Raw genomic sequence first — 15986 nt, 5'->3', positions numbered from 1 at the left:
AGGTAGTATCTGGTTAGGAAGGATTTAGTAATGCCTCCATCCAAACAGAATTTGACCTCTTTTAGGTCCCTAGATAGGAAGAACAGAGTCCGGATCGGGTGCAATATAATTGCACAAAAATTTGTGCATTAAGCACTCATCACCCTCCATCAGGTCTTGGGTCCCACACCTGACAGACCTGTCTCCATGATGGAGGGTGATGGTTGTTTAATGTACAATTTTTTGTGCAATCATATTGCACCTGATCTTTTCAGGGAAGAACTCCCTCTCCTTTGTACAAACATGGGGCGTCCCTACGCCGATGCCCAACTTCCGTCTACCGTATCCCGTGACGTGTATCTTGGTGCGGTGGGCGGGGGGGAGGAGATGGACAGTGTCGTCTGCTACAATGGCGTCCTATCCCTTCCTTCAAAGGCAACCATCCCGCCTATTCTATCCCCCTGCATGAAGGCACACTCTACATCATCATCATCCCTCAGGTAATAATAGCCTTTCGGTGTTCTTAGCTCTCTCCGGAGTACTAAGTGGCGTTGCATATGTAATTGAGGTTTTATTGGTGATCAGATGAAGGGCTTTGTCTGTGAATTACTTTAACCCATCTGGAAAATGCAACTGACATTAACCAACATGGCCCTGTTGCAGTGTTACGGGCAAAAGTTGGGTGGGTACCAAATGTCTGGTGCATATGTTATGTTGTCAATAGAGCTTTGGATCACTCCAATAGAATGAAATTTATGGGGTTCTTAGCTTCTTCAATGCTGCAGATTTTGGTTCTTTTGCATATTGGTTAGTTGTTGGTGAATATAATTTGATCCAAGTTCCAGTGAGGAACTAACCATTTTATTTCTTGCGGTTCCTTTCGAAGTGGCTATTTCATTTCTGAATTTCCCTTTGTTGTTTCACAAGTTTTCGACAGAGAAGCAAGAATCCTACAGGCATGATTGCTCGTAGAACCAGTTACCAGAGGTCTAGAGTTTTCGCTAATTCCAGCGTATGTCTCATTTCTTTTCATCGTGGATAATTTTATGCAACCATGTGAATGCTGCACTTGTTAGAAGGAGCAGGAGTATTGAATGAATACATTGTTTTGATGTTAATAAGTATGCACAGGGCATAATTAAAATTTTTTTATTATATTCTAGAAAAGAAAAAGTGCCATCTATGTTGAGAATGTCATTGACAAGTGTATTAAAAATTGAGCTTACACAAAGTAAAGGTAAATAATATAAACAATTTTGTGCTCTTAATGCTAAACAAGTGTAATTTTTTCTTATCCCTAAAAGGTGTGTAGCAAGCCCAACTGTGATCATACACCTGGGCATACATATTGTGTTTCTTTTGGAACGATTAAGAACTGGGTCTTCGAAAGCCACTCGCATAGTTTATGTGCTCACTATATTGAGATGTTGACCAATGGGCACTGTATTGAGCAATTTGTGCCTATTGCCCCTAAGGCACTTCTGAATTTCCTCACCACTTTTCCTGCATGTGTTGTTTTCAAATTGTTTTCTTTTTCCATGAACTTGATTCACAAAAGCAGAAGCAACACTATGAGTATCAAATTAGAAAAGGAAAGATGACATATTCTCTCGTAGTTAGAAAATGTTGAAGGCCGTCATATATTAACTAACAATGCTTCATATCCTATACTACTGATTCTGTATCTAATATCAGTCCATTCACCATAGTGTGAAATTCCCCCTGTAGAGGAAAGTAATTCCCAGAAAGAAAGAAATTTGAGTGATGTACATCTCTGTCCTGATCAGCAAAGCCGGACCTGTAAAGAGACCAATGAGGCTTGAGCCTCAGGGCCCCTGGTCCCAAAAAAAATTTAAGGGCCCATTTTTAAGGCCCGAGCTCCCCATCTCTTTAGTTAATTTATGTTAATTGATGTTATTGCTAGTTAAATCTAAAAATAATATAAATATTTGTATTAGTTAATCTCTGTTAATTAATGTTGAACAACTTGATTAAACTGATTTGATAACTATTTTTGCCTCTAAAACAATCAGACGAATATTGTTTAGGTAGTTTATATAAATATTTTATACATTTTTATTTAATATAATATAAATATTTGAAATATTATATTTGTTTAATGTAAATGCAAATTTTATTGTTATTTTGATTCTTTAAAAAAAAAATCGAGGCGCTGCCCTCGAACTCCTACTATTAGTAGGGGGCCCATTTTTTCCCTCCGCCTCAGGCCCCATAAGACACAGGTACGACTCTGCTGATCAGCATCTATGAATACAACACAAACAGCGATTTATGATGAATAACATGTAGAAGATGTTGGAAGAAATAAACAACCCCTTGTCATAGCATTAATATGAACTTTACATCTTTCATATGTTCATTTACATGCTGACACAGTTTCTAGGCACTACGATTTCCACCTCACAGAGACAATTTTCCAGGACACGGTTTTTGGAGACCTAAATATCTGTAAATTAAATATTATTCATATCTTCAAGTAAAGTTGTTAATGGTTGTTCAATGCAGTTGTCATCGGGAACAAGAACTTCAGATGACCCAATGATTATGGTAGATCCTTTGGAAGCCAAGCGCCTTGCTGCAAAGCAAATAGAAGAGTTGAAAGCAAAAGAGAAGTTTAAAGTAATTTTCTCAATGGCTTGAATTTCAATATTAATCTTCCTTCTTGCCACTAAGGATTGATTATCATGTGTATTTCATTTTCATAGAATTGGTATTCCAGTTAGAAATTTATTGCATCAGATTGTCTTTCAACAAGTGTAGGCATTGCTATTTATGTGTTTGAGGTGATATACAATGTGAGGATGGGAACCTATGTAACACAGACACTCCATTTAGGGTGTCGTACCCGTGTCGACATGGGTACCGACACCGGACGCAGTGCGGGTACGCCGTGGATCGGGTCCCGCACTGCATTGGGTCGGGTCCATAAAAACCCGACCCATGTCATTTTTTTAAAGAACCCCTCTGATTCCCTCTCTCTGCCCTAACCTCCTGAATCTCTCTCTCTCTCTCAGCTCTCTTTGCCCCTTGCAGCGCCCCCTCTCTCAGCCCCTCTCAGTGTTGCTTAGCCATTCACAGCACTGCTCCGTCCCTCGCAGTGTTGCCTCTCTCAGCCCCTTGCAGTCTCTCTCTCTCTCTCTCTCTCTCTCTCTCTCTCTCTCTCTCCCTCTTGCTCTCATCTTCCCCATCTCTGTCTCCCTCTCGATTTTCCTCTTTCAGTTTAGTTGGTTGTTAAATGCTAATTGTTTAAATGTTAAATTAATTTATGTTGTCTTGTTGGATTAATAGATTTTGATTTTTGGAATTTATTTTATATTTATGTAAAATTTAATATATATATATATATATACACCGCCGTGTTCCTGTATCCACATTTTTTGGAATTGTCATGTCGTACCCTCACCCGTACCCATGTGACATAGATGGGAACATATAGTTTTCTGATTTGTATGACTGTCGCAGTTATTTTGCAGTGGTCTTATTGTGTTCTGGTGTGTGGCTATCAGACTTCTGCGATTTCATAAAACAACTAATTTGAAATGATCAATTCTGCATTTAAAAAGAGTGGTTGTGTGTGTCATCTCCATCCTAATGACTTTCTTTTTTGCCTTTTTGGTTCTCCTTGCATTTTGGACTAGCTATTCATTAAGGGATTTTCATGAAGTTCTCTTCTTGATAGACAAGCCGAGAAAAAGCTCCCTTTGGGATGTGAACCATGTTTCCTCAGATAAAAGAACAATTTGATTCTACCAGTACAGCTATCACATTCATGAGCTTTTGCTTCAAATAAGGTGTAACATGCATAACATGGAAAGTAGCCATGGAAATTTCTTGTTACATGCCTAAATGTTTCTTTTGGGTTACTATTGGTGCTGATATTGCTTGTGGTGTTGTTGATGTTGGTATTGGTGCTCCTGCTGCTGCTGTTTTGAAAAACTTGATCTTGGTAAAATGGCTCCTTAGAGTTCGTGTTCGCTGCCATTCTTCCTTTAGATCCTGTTTATGTTTAATTTATCGTTGAGATGTCTGATGACCTCTAGATTCCCTTTAAACATAAAATAGTAACATGGGACATCAGGTGGAAAACAATTTATAATAGAAGCGGATGGCTAAATCTACAGGTATAATATAGAAAACCATCTTTCTTCTTTCTTTCTTTTCTCAATTATATGGGCATCTCTGCGTTATCAATGAAATATCAATACTCAATAACACCTATCCGTTCAGCTTTAAGTCTTTATATAAAAAATAGTGTGTGTGCCAAGCCTTACATGTACAGATCTAGCATGCATAAAGGCGGGACTGAAAATCTTAATTTAAAGAAAGTGTCTGCCTACTTGTTTCTTCTAAGGAGAATACCAACATCTTCAGGCTGGCAGCAGGTATTTATCCAATCTGGGGTTAAAGTCTTGGTTTGGCTTTTACTTAAGAAGCTCTCTCATGGTACAATGCGATAATGCAGGGATTGGCACCCTTAGGGAAGCTAAGTATTAGCTTGGCTTGGGACTGCTTAACTGAAATACTTATAGGACCTGGTTACTGCAGTGTGCAGATGGAAGTTAGACCAAGAGGATCTGCCACTGTGTTCATGGTGGAATCCTGAAATAATGAAGTTGTTCATCATGAATGTGTTTCAATCAACTATAAAGAACACCTGGCTTCCATTTTGTTGTAAATTGAGCCATTCCTCGGTTAACTATGTTCACAAACAAAGCTCCTCAATTTAAAGAGTTTTGGAACCACATGTTAACTGGGATGTGCGTTCTAGAGAAAACCTGCCAGAGAGAAATGGAACAAAGAGTACAAAGAAGCTTTTATGCAGAGCCCTCAGTTCCAAGAAATCACAAAAGGAAGTCACAATGGACAATCTTTTGAATAGGTTAGAGTAGATGTGATGTTAGAGGTGGCACATGAATGGTTGAATTCTTCCGGCCAATCATGTAATAATTATGGCTCTAAAGTTAAAGTGATTGGGTTCCCCGTTGCATATTCCTCTTCTATTGAAGGCATTTTCAGCGATATTTGGAAAAGAAAGATTCATCCATTTGGTGCTATTCATCAATTTTACATTCTTGACATCTACCAAGAGGATGACTATTTAGATCATTTTCCTGCTTAGGTAATTCAATTCTAGCATTCTTGGACTGATTTTTTTTTTATCTGCTTTAAATCTGACCCATCCATTTTATCTTAATTAATTGACACTTAGATGTTTATGACAATACTTAATTTGGTGATTTGAGATGCTTCAGCTAGGTGAAGTTTGGGAACTTGGATTCTCTGTTGAACTTGATCTAATATAGTGCTACTCTTTTTTGAAGAATGGACAATTTTGCAGAATGGGACTGCAAAGGGAAAGTGACAAATGCCCCTGTATTCTCATTGAAATGCTTATGGATACCAATGACCCTATATTTGTTAGCTGCTACCTGCTAATTGAATTCCAAGCTTGAGTATCTAGAAATGCATAACTTTAACTGTGGTTCATTTTTCATGGTTATGTTGTTCCATGGTTATCATGACTGCCAAAACTGGTTGTGGTTAAACATAAACAGACTGATTTAAATCATTATTTTTCATGTTCTATCATGCTAAATGACCTCAATTAAGAGACAACGTCAAATTGAAGCAATCAATGGAGCATTGGCAGTTATTGGTCTAACTGCTGGACTGATTATTGAAGGCCAAACTGGACATGGTATTCTAGCTCAGGTGAAATCAGCATGCTCTGTGTGTGTGTGTATGTGTGTGTATGTGTGTGTGTGTGTGTGTGTGTGCACGAGAGAGAGAGAGAGAGAGGTCTTCTTCATTTGACGTATCTCCCTTTTCTGTACGCAGTTTGCTGGATATTGGAGTGCAGTTTCTGTTTTCTTGTGGCATTCCAACCCACTGTGACAATTACCACCCTTGTCTCCTGCTATCACTGCATTAGGAGGCAACTGAGGTAGAGTGCTGCATGGAAGAGCTTTCTAACCATGATGCTGATGGCTTTTACTTTTGAGACATATATGATCAATAATACAAAACGAGTTCTTCAGGCAATTATTACAATATAATTTTTCTGTGATATAACCTTTTGGCTGAGCTTTTGAAGCTTTGAAACTTCAGACATTTATTCATTGAGTCCATTTTTTTTCGAACTTTAGATATTTATTCATCCATGGCATTCCCAAGAGCCACTGAACATGCCCTCATTGAGTTTAAAGGAGAAAAATAATACGCAAGAAAGTGCCTTAACCGTTTGCGCATTTGATACATTTTGGTGTATTTGACAAAAGTCTGTAGTTTGCGTTTTCTGCCAGATGAATGCTAGTTGTTGTTGTTGTCCCTACAGATTATATTGGCATACTACTGTTGGCGCTTAAAAATATTGACAAATGGAAAGTTTTTTCTTCACAATCCAAGAGGCAATCTTGACATTGAAGCTCTCTAGATTCTCCATGGAGAAATCAAGTATGATATCCAAAAAAAAAAAAAATTTGCTTCGCCAAAGAGAAGGGTGAAAAAACAAAAATGAGATACAATTGCTTACGCATTTATCAATTCCCTTCTGGCATCCGTTTGGGATTTTCCAAGAGACCCCCGGTTCACCTTTGCCATGATATAATTGGCTGTTTCATTTGCACATTTTCTTCATAGAAAGACAAGATATTGTAGAAAATAACACACATCAGCCAAGGAGACTATAAGGATTTACGTGGTTAGGCCATCTTGACCTACATCCACGAGAACACCTCACACACGCTCGCTGTTATTATTCAATCGACTGTTTACACCATTATATACACAGTCAAGTCCTTCAAGAAAAGAAGGAGACGATAAGTTCTATCCCACAAATATAGGTAACAGAAAAACTATATTTAGAAATCAAAAGAATAAGGAATAAGAGATGCGTGATGCTCAATCTTATCTTTCAATAATCTTCAACACTCCCCCTCAATTGGGGTGTAAATATTTGAGCAACCCCACTTGTCGAGTAATTTTAGATGATGATCTCTAGTCAACCCTTTAGTGAAAATTTTCTTTTTTGAACATTTTTCGTTATATAATGGCAGTCAATTTCTATATGTTTGGTTCTTTCATGAAAAAACAGAATTAGCACAATATATATTGAAGCTTGATTGTCACAATACATAGGAATAGGAGAATTTATTTGGAGTCACATTTCAGTCAAGAGGGTTTTAACCCAAGTAATCTCACTTGCAGTAGTTGCCATTGCTTGATATTCAGCCTCCGCACTTGAGCAGATCCAGAGCATATTTTTGTTGTGAGAGAAACAGTCCTTTCTTTGAATGTGCTATTTCAATTCCCAAAAAATAACGAAGCTTCTCCAAGTCATTTATATCAAATGCATTATGAAGAAGAGCTTTGGTACTCAGAATGCCTTTATCATCACTACCTGTCAAGATAATATCGTCTACATAAACCAAAACCAAGGTCAATTTGTCATTTTTCCTTTTGATAAAAAGAGAGTTGTCAGCATTACATCTAATAAAATTGTTTTGTTCCAAAGTATGACTTAGACGATAATGACATGCCCTTGGTGATTGCTTTAACCCGTATATAGCCTTGTGTAAATGACACACAAGGTTAGTATTTCCTTCCTTAGGGTATCCTAGAGGAAGTTTCATGTAGACTTCTCTCAAATTTCCCTGCAAGAAGGCATTTTTAACATTTAATTGAAATAAAGACTAATTATGATTGCAAGCAATAGACAAAACAATTCTAACGGCATTCATTTTAGCAATAGGTGCAAAGGTTTCTTCATAATCCAGACCTTGTGTCTGAGCCCTTAGCTACTAACCTTGCCTTGTGCCTTTCAATAGTATCATCACTTTTGTATTTTGTTTTGTACACCCATCGATATCCAACAACCCTTTTTCCAGGAGGTAGGATGACAATATCCCAAGTCTTATTCCTATGAAGAGCATCAAGTTCATCATTCATAGCTTGGACCCATATAGGATTTTTTCTAGCTTCTTCATAAGTAGTTGGTTCGGCACATGTTGAAACATTACTAATATATGCTTTGTAAGTATTAGTAATGTTTCTATATCCTATATAATTCTCAATGGGATACACAACTGAGGAGAAGGTCACATAATCTCTCAAGTGAACAGGTCGCCTGGACGTGCGTTCAGATCTCCTCAATATTGGTGACTGTTCTTCATCATGATTATCTATGTCACCACCCTCTTGGGAAGTTTGAGGTTCAACGATATGATTTTCTTTTATACTAACAAAATCATCAAGATTTGGTAAAACCGTTTCCCCCGAGGAGATATTTCTTTAATATCTTGAGAGAAATATGAAGTACTTTCATCAAAGGCAATATCTCTAGATATATAAAGTCGCTTTTCTTCTTCATTGTAGCAACAATATCCTTTTTGGGAGGTAGAATACCCCAAGAATCTACATTTGTATGCCTGACTACTAAACTTGTCTAGCCCTTGTTTTTGCTTAGCAATATAAACAACACAACCAAAAGTCCTCATATGGCCGAGATTTAATTTTTTCCATTTAAGAATCTCAAGGGGTGCACGTTTTTGCAGATGCTTACTAGGCAATCTGTTTATAATATAACATGCATTCATAACTACATCACTCTAAAAAGATTTTGGTACTTTCATTTGGAGAAGAAGAGCACGAGTAACTTCAAGTAGATGTCTATTTTTTTCTCTTGGCAATTCCGTTCTGCTGAGGGGTTCCAACACAAGTAAATTGGTTGTCAATCCCTTTCTCTTTTTCAAATAAATCAAACTGTGCATTTTTGTATTCAGACCCATTATCAGATCTGATAGCGTTAATTTTGACCCCAAACTGATTTTCCACCATATTGAAAAAGATTTTGAATTTTCAAACACTTTATCCTTTGTTTTGAGCAAATATAACCATGTTACTTTAGAAAAATCATCAATAAACATCAAGTAATATCTATAACCAGAATACAACATGACGGGGGCGGGTCCCCAGACATCAAAATGCACAAGATCAAACATATGTTCAACAACACTTTCAGAATTAGGAAAAGGAACCCTACACATTTTGGCATATCTACATATGTCGCCGACAATCATATAAGCACTTTGGAAATAAAGATTGTAAGACCTGACTTGATGGATACCCTAATCTTTTATGCCATAACCACGAATCTCTTCTAGTTGCCAGCATAGCTTGAGTTTCCTGTTCAAAAACATATAGCCCTTTAACTTGTCTCCCTTAACCAATCCTCCTCTTCATCATTTGGTCATGAAACACCACATCATAAGGAGAGAAAACAATATTGCAATTTAATTCTTGAGTGAGTCGAGACTCAGACAACAAGTTTGCCGATAAGTTGGGAACAAAAAGAGCTTTTAAATCTTTTCCTTGATTAAATAATTGCATCGCACCTACTCCTTCAACATTCACAGTAGAACCGTTAGCAATAGTGACATGGTGATTGGAATTTGTTTGTGTAAAATTATTCAGACTTGCCTTAGTAGTGCACATGTGTTCCGTCGCACCGGAGTCTATAATCCAAGTATTATTAAGTTTCGCAGAAGAAGAAATATTACCTGAATATTGAGGACCAGAGGCGGATGCAACAAGGGATGTTTTATCCTGCAACTTGCAAAGATTATGAAGTAATTCTGTCAAAGTCTTCAATGTCGAATCAGAAATATTGGTAGTTGCAATATTGGCATGTTCTGAATTTTTCATGGACTCGGTAGCATTAGATGAAGCACCCTGACCTGATGTATTGTTCTGATCAGACTTCTGCACTCCTGGTTTACCATGCAGTATCCAACACCTCTCCTTTGAATGTCCATCTTTTTTGCAATAAGAACAAAAAAAATATCGTCCTCTGTTTTTATTTCCAGCAGAATTCATATTATCTTTTTTAACATAGGAGGCAACAAACGATGCTTTATCACTTGTTTCATCATGACTAATAGAGCTTTGACCTGCACTGGGATTTATAACACGCCTTCTGGACTCTTCACGCATGGTCATACTATAAACACTATTGACGGAAGTTTCTTCAGCTGACAATAAAATTTAACTACGCAATTGTTCAAAATCGTGTCCAATACCAGCTAGCAACTGAAAAACTTTTTCATGCTCCCTCAATTTTTTAAAGGCAACCAGGTCGGTATAGGTAGCAGTGTATGATTCGTATTCATCCCACATCCGTTTCATTTTTCCAAAGTAATCACAAAAAGGTGTTTCCTCTTTCTTAAGATTGTGAATATCATACGAAATTTGATACATCCGAGCAATATTGTTTTGCTCGGTGTATAATTCTTGGGCCGAATTCCAAATTTTTTGAGCAGTATCAAGAAATAGAAAACTCTCAGCAATCCGTGGTTCCATTGAATTTAGAATCCAAGACATAACAAGATCATTTGCTGATCTCCATTCACGAAACTTAGGATCTGTAGTACTAGGCTTTTGAATTTCACCATTAACGAAGCCTGGTTTGGATCTACCACTGCGATATAATGCAACTGATTTCGCCCATGACAGATAATTTCTACCATTCAACAAAATAGAAGTAGTTTTTGAATTCAGTACCTGTTCCTGTACCAAAATGTGTTCAACGTTAGCATCTGATGTAGTTCTGGCCGTTCCAGTTCCAGACGAATTGGTGGTGTCAGCCATGGCAGAAGCACAGATCAAGCCACCCGCTCTGCTACCATGTAGAAAATAACACACATCAACCAAGGAGACTATAAGGATTTACGTGGTTCAGTCATCTTGACCTACATTCACAAGAACACCTCACGCACACTCGCTCTTATTATTCAATCGACTGTTTACACCATTATATACACAGTCAAGTCCTTCGAGGAAAGAAGGAGACTATAAGTTCTGTCCCACAAATGTAGGTAACAGAAAAACTATATTTAGAAATCAAAAGAATAAAGGATAAGAGATGCGTGATGCTCAATCTTATCTTTCAATCATCTTCAACAGATATGCATCATCACGATTGAATTGAAATGATGGCATTAAGAATGAGAAACTTGTTTCCCAGACAATGCTGTTATTACAGCAGATTTTCGTATACATAATCAGTTTTCTTTCATATTTGCACAAAAAAGAAGAAAGAAAAATAAGAGGGATGCTTGGAACAATAGAAGATACAGTAAGAAGACCTCCACTTGCAAGGGTGAGAAGAACTACAAGAATAGATCACTCAAGATCTACAATTCCAAAGTTTGAGAGAAGAATTTTTAGTTGATCCACAAAATCTGAACCTGTTGCATACTCAGTCAGCAACCCAACGGCAAACCCAAACATTGCCCATCTGCAGCCACAGAGAATCAAGACCAACCATTCAGATTCCACTACATTTCATGCATAAAGAAGTAACAAAATCCACATAGAAATAAATGCTTGATGAGTGCATCCAAGATTCACAAAATTGCGGAAAATTTCTGTCGGGCCCCTCTAAACTTCACAGAATTGTAGAACAATGGTTGGTTGCATTTAAAATTTACAGAATTGCAGAAAAGATTTGTTGGGTCAATGTAACATTCACGGAATCGCAGAATAATTGTTGGTTGCATCCAAATTTTAGAGAGTATCATAAAAAAAATTGTTGGGTCGATCAAAAATTCACAGAATTGTAGAATCTTTATTCGTTGCATCCAAATTCAACAAAATTGTGGAGTATAATTTGTTTGTTGCATCCAAAATTCAGAGATATTGCAGAAGTTTGTTGGATCCATGTAAAATTCACAGAAATTGCAGAATAATTGTTGGTTGCGTCCAAAATCCACCAAATTGCATAACAAAATTTCTTAGTTGCATAAAAAAATCACAAATTTGCAGGGAAAAAATCGTTGGGTCCATCTAAAATTCATAGAATTGTAGAATAATTGAGGTTACATCCAAAATCCATCAAAATTTTGGAACAAAGTTTGTTGGTGGCATCCAGAATTCGGAGAACTCTATAATAAAATGGTTGGACGGATCCAAGATTCACGAAAAAATTGCGGAAGAAAAAGAAAGCCTGTTATTACCTTCCATTAGCAATCTCATTCTTGCCAAGGAATCCAAAGAAGGGCCCTTCATTTGCTTCCTCCAGCTTCTTCTCCCTAAAGTATTCCTGAAGCTCCTTGGCCATCTTCCTCTGAAACTCAAGGGTGATAACCGCCGATTTATCAGAGCCAGAGACTGTACCCACAGAAACTGGCTTGGATGGTGATGTTGGTGATGGAGTTGGAGGTGGGGAGAGAGTTGGTGAGGATGGAGGGGTTGGAGGTACTGATTTTAGTGGTGGTGTGGGCTCTCTCAGTGGTGCAACCGGTCTTCTCAAGGGGCCTTCTGCATTGGAGTTCCTGATTGTGATGGATGATGGCTTCTTGGGGGTCCTTCTGATTGTTGTGGTGGAGGAAGATGATGTGGTTGAACATGAGAGTCTCAGAGAAGGGATTGTTGATGCCATGGACATTTTCTCCTCCTTTTTGCTGTTGGATATCAGAGGGAGATGGGCCTTGGCACACGATTGAAGCAGAATGTGACCCATAAACCACAGAACAAGTGGATAAGATTGACCCAAGTTTCACACTTTTATGTCAAGAGAAAACTTGCACCGTAGCTAAGGAAAACTACTACTTTTTTTTGTCGTTAATGGGTCAGACGATATATTCATAAAAGCAGAATAATTACAAAAGAAAATAATCAGAAACTAATCAAAATCCGTATGAAGTTTTAATGGATTAAATTGATGAAAAAGGATTCCGTGAGTTGGTGATTGATCTTAATTGTGTCCAAGATCTCCTTTATACTTGTCTGGTTGTTCAACTCAAGGTATGGGCTGTCCTTAGTGAGATTCGAACTTGAGATCCCCTATCTGGTGCAACTCTAACCGGTCTTGGTTTTCCCCTCTAGTCAATACGCTAATTGAGCAATAGCATAGGTTTTTCTGTAGGCCATGTTTGGGTGCCTTGAAACCCCAATTCTCTCATACTCTCTTGCTGTTTGGGAGCAGTAGCTTTACCCAAACAATGCATTGGGAATGGTGTTGGCAGCAACACCACATTTCAACACTATTAACAAGAGGACGTTTTTGGCAACTCCTTTCATGCTATGTTTGGGAGCCTTATGGAAACATGGTTTTCATGTCTTGCCAACACGTGGGGTTGGGATTCATTGTATTATCAACTTTACAAGATGTTTGGGACCTCATCATGAATTTCAGATGGTTTTGACATTTTCATGAACTGGTGTTGGCTTCCAAACCGGTGTTCATTCTTGAAGTAAAAAATATTCATCCATTTAACAAAGTTGTGGGTTATGAGGGTTAAAACTAAAGTAAAATTTGGACAAATTTAGCAATTTTTCTTGGTGAGGTAGATTATTGGAGCCAAAATTAGTCAAAGCATTATGTGGGTTTTGGGTCTTTGAAGTCAAAAACAAAGCAAAGACTGAGATTAGTTAGCTAATGTCTATGTTGGTTAGTCTGCAATGCTTGACCATTGGAGAAGAGTGGAAGTTCCCACCTCAAAGCCTGTCAAGATCAAATCATTATCAAGAAAGGGTCAACCGAATGACAAACAGAGCCATCACCAAACTCATTAAGGTAAATCATCTTAGTATGTAACCTAAGACGTTCACTAATATATGCAAATATTAGCATGCAAAGGTCCGGACATTTACAAATGTAGAAGTATTGAGTCAAAAGAGGTTCACACATTTTTTGAGACATTCACACTAGAAATGTGCAAACCTCCTTTTACTAAATTACATAAGAGGCACAAAGCAGGATGACGTTTACAAATATGTGAGGATATTCATATGCGAAGGTCGGGATATTTGCAAAAGTAAAAGTATTTAATAAAATGAGGTTCACACATTTTGGGGGCATTCACAATTCATCGTTACAAAGGTTCCCAAAATGTGCAAGCCTCCTTTAATAAAATCTCATAAGGGGCACCAATGGGGCTTCGCTTGTCTAACACGAGCAAGTAGTGCACGTCACCTTGTGTGAGGACATTGCAAGTTCGAATCCCAATGGTAGAGATCCTAACCTCAGCTTTCTCTAGCACAAGAGGCATAAGAAAGAGGAGGTTCACAAAAGTGCAAGGACATTTACATGTGAATGTCAGGACATTCACAAATGTAAAAGAGGTTCACACATTTTGAGAATCTTCCCAATCGCAACTCATAGTTGTAAAGGTTTCAAAATGTGTAACTTCCTTTTATTAAAATCGGATAAAGAGCACATGCAAGAGGACGTTCACAAATGTGTGAGAACATTCGCATGTAAAGGTCCTCAAATTGTGTGAACTTTTTTTTACTAAAATCACATAAGAAGCACAATAGGACATTCACAAATGTGTGAGAAGATTCACATGCAAAAACAAGGACATTCACAAATATGAGAGCATTTAGATGAAGAAAGTTTGCACATTTTGGGGACATTCACAACATTGAGTTTTGAATGTCATGCTATATTTGCAGAGGGCCTCCTGCCTGTGCCTTTTATGCATCCTTTTTTTAGTAAAAAGAGGTTTACGTATTTTTGGGACATTCTTACCAATAAGTTATAAACGTCATGCTATATTTGCGGAAGAGCAAAAGTGTTCTAAAAAAATTAAGAAACAAAATTTTAGACATGTAGGAGATTTGTCAAATTAATGAGCATTTAAAAAAGCACGACACTTTGCAAGGACAGTAAGGTCATTTTCTGTTAGGATTTTCCTCAGTTGAGAGTGACCACTTTCTTTTTGGACCGTTGCTACATGGGTAGATACCAACAACAACCCATGATAACCAGTGATGAATGTGCCCCTAGGGGCCTGACCCCATTGGAATCTCTTTTGATTCGTCAACCAAGATGCACACTAAAGACCAAGCTTAATGTTCAACTATTACCATCATCATCACAGTCAAGCCTGTAAAGCGGCCAATGAAGGTTGGGCCTCAGGGCCCCTAGGCCCAAAAAAATTTTAGGGGCCCATTTTCAAGGCTCGAGCTCCACATTTGTTTAGAAAAGGTTTGGGTAAAGGATCAGACTCAGATCCTTTACTCGACCTGGATCTGATTAAACATTAAAAACCCATGTGCCCCCTCGTCTTCTTCAATCTAAAACCCCTGCTCTCTCTCGTCTTCTTCAATCTAAAACCCATGCGCTTCCCTCTCTTCTTCTTCAATCTAATTCTCTTGCGCTAGCCTCTATTCTTCTTCAATCTAATTCAGATTCGACCAACTCCACACTGATTCAGAGCTCACCCGATCAAAATTGACATCGGAGTTTCGACTTCCGGTGCCGTCTGGATTTGATCTGAAATTTAGAACTTCTCTCTTGCTCGATTTCTCACCAAAGTAGTGACAGCAGAGGTCGCTAGATCGACTCAGGTATCTCCCAAAATCTTCATTTGTTTCTTTTTCTGGATTCATCATTCCATCTGGTCTAGTGGAGATTTGGAATTGAACATTTTCTAATACATTCACAGAATCACAATCCCACCTGAGCCTTCTCTCCTCGAAATAGTGTGTTCATTTTCTTTGCTGATAGCAACTACCAGTGCCAGGCCCAACTGCCTCTTGCTGTCTTGCAACCTGCATATTGAATATCCCGTACTTCCATGTTCTCTTCTTCGATGCCATCTCTTTCAGAGCATTGGAGTTGTGATTCTACATAAGGGATTCCACAATCAACTTTCTTTTCTAATATTTTTCCTACTGCCATAACTTGGATTACTCTGCACATTGTTAAAGTTTTGAAATTAGCATTTCTAATTCTTTCATGTTCTGAAATTAGCATTTTCAATTAGCATTTCCAATTCTCTGCACTTTGTTAAAGTTCTGAAATTAGCATTTCTAATTCTTACATATTCTGAAATTAGCATTTCCACTTGGCATTTTCAATTCTTCCATGTTCGGATGTTCCTTTCCTGTTTAAACTTTGTGACTCTCTAAGATATGTGCTTAGCTGTCTATTTCTTTCATAAGTCTGATATTTTGTAGATAAGTTCTGAAATTTTATTCAA

The 15986-nt window shown here is 37.8% G+C and overlaps 2 protein-coding genes across 2 annotated transcripts; one reads left to right on the top strand and one right to left on the bottom strand.

Moving 5' to 3' along the window:
- Positions 1-325: 325 nt before the first annotated feature.
- LOC149841771 (uncharacterized) lies at positions 326-6123 on the top strand. Its single transcript, XM_090001159.1, has 5 exons — positions 326-479; positions 907-991; positions 2506-2619; positions 5611-5712; positions 5839-6123. The coding sequence occupies exons 1-5, from the start codon at positions 367-369 to the stop codon at positions 5893-5895; spliced, it is 471 nt and encodes a 156-aa protein (XP_089857285.1). The 5' UTR covers positions 326-366; the 3' UTR covers positions 5896-6123.
- A 4845-nt stretch (positions 6124-10968) lies between these two features.
- LOC149841770 (light-harvesting complex-like protein OHP2, chloroplastic) lies at positions 10969-12489 on the bottom strand. Its single transcript, XM_090001158.1, has 2 exons — positions 12012-12489; positions 10969-11293 (listed from the first exon to the last, which is right to left on the bottom strand). Exons 1-2 carry the CDS (start codon positions 12440-12442, stop codon positions 11179-11181), a joined length of 546 nt encoding a protein of 181 aa, XP_089857284.1. The 5' UTR covers positions 12443-12489; the 3' UTR covers positions 10969-11178.
- Between the last annotated feature and the right edge of the window lie 3497 nt (positions 12490-15986).

This window comes from Nuphar pumila, chromosome 3 (genome assembly GCF_984573655.1).
Source record: "Nuphar pumila chromosome 3, dmNupPumi1.hap1.1, whole genome shotgun sequence".
In the NCBI taxonomy this organism is placed as follows: Eukaryota; Viridiplantae; Streptophyta; class Magnoliopsida; order Nymphaeales; family Nymphaeaceae; genus Nuphar; species Nuphar pumila.
This window is presented reverse-complemented; position numbering and strand designations above follow the sequence as displayed.

Bases quoted from the DNA above. Each gene is read 5' to 3' on its own strand.
- LOC149841771 (XM_090001159.1), top strand. From the start codon at position 367: ATGGACAGTGTCGTCTGCTACAATGGCGTCCTATCCCTTCCTTCAAAG. The intron at 2,620-5,610 runs GTAATTTTCTCA...ACCTCAATTAAG, and splicing joins AAGCAAAAGAGAAGTTTAAA to AGACAACGTCAAATTGAAGC. The intron at 5,713-5,838 runs GTGAAATCAGCA...TTCTGTACGCAG, and splicing joins GACATGGTATTCTAGCTCAG to TTTGCTGGATATTGGAGTGC.
- LOC149841770 (XM_090001158.1), bottom strand. From the start codon at position 12,442: ATGTCCATGGCATCAACAATCCCTTCTCTGAGACTCTCATGTTCAACC. The intron at 11,294-12,011 runs GTAATAACAGGC...CTGTGGCTGCAG, and splicing joins AATGAGATTGCTAATGGAAG to ATGGGCAATGTTTGGGTTTG.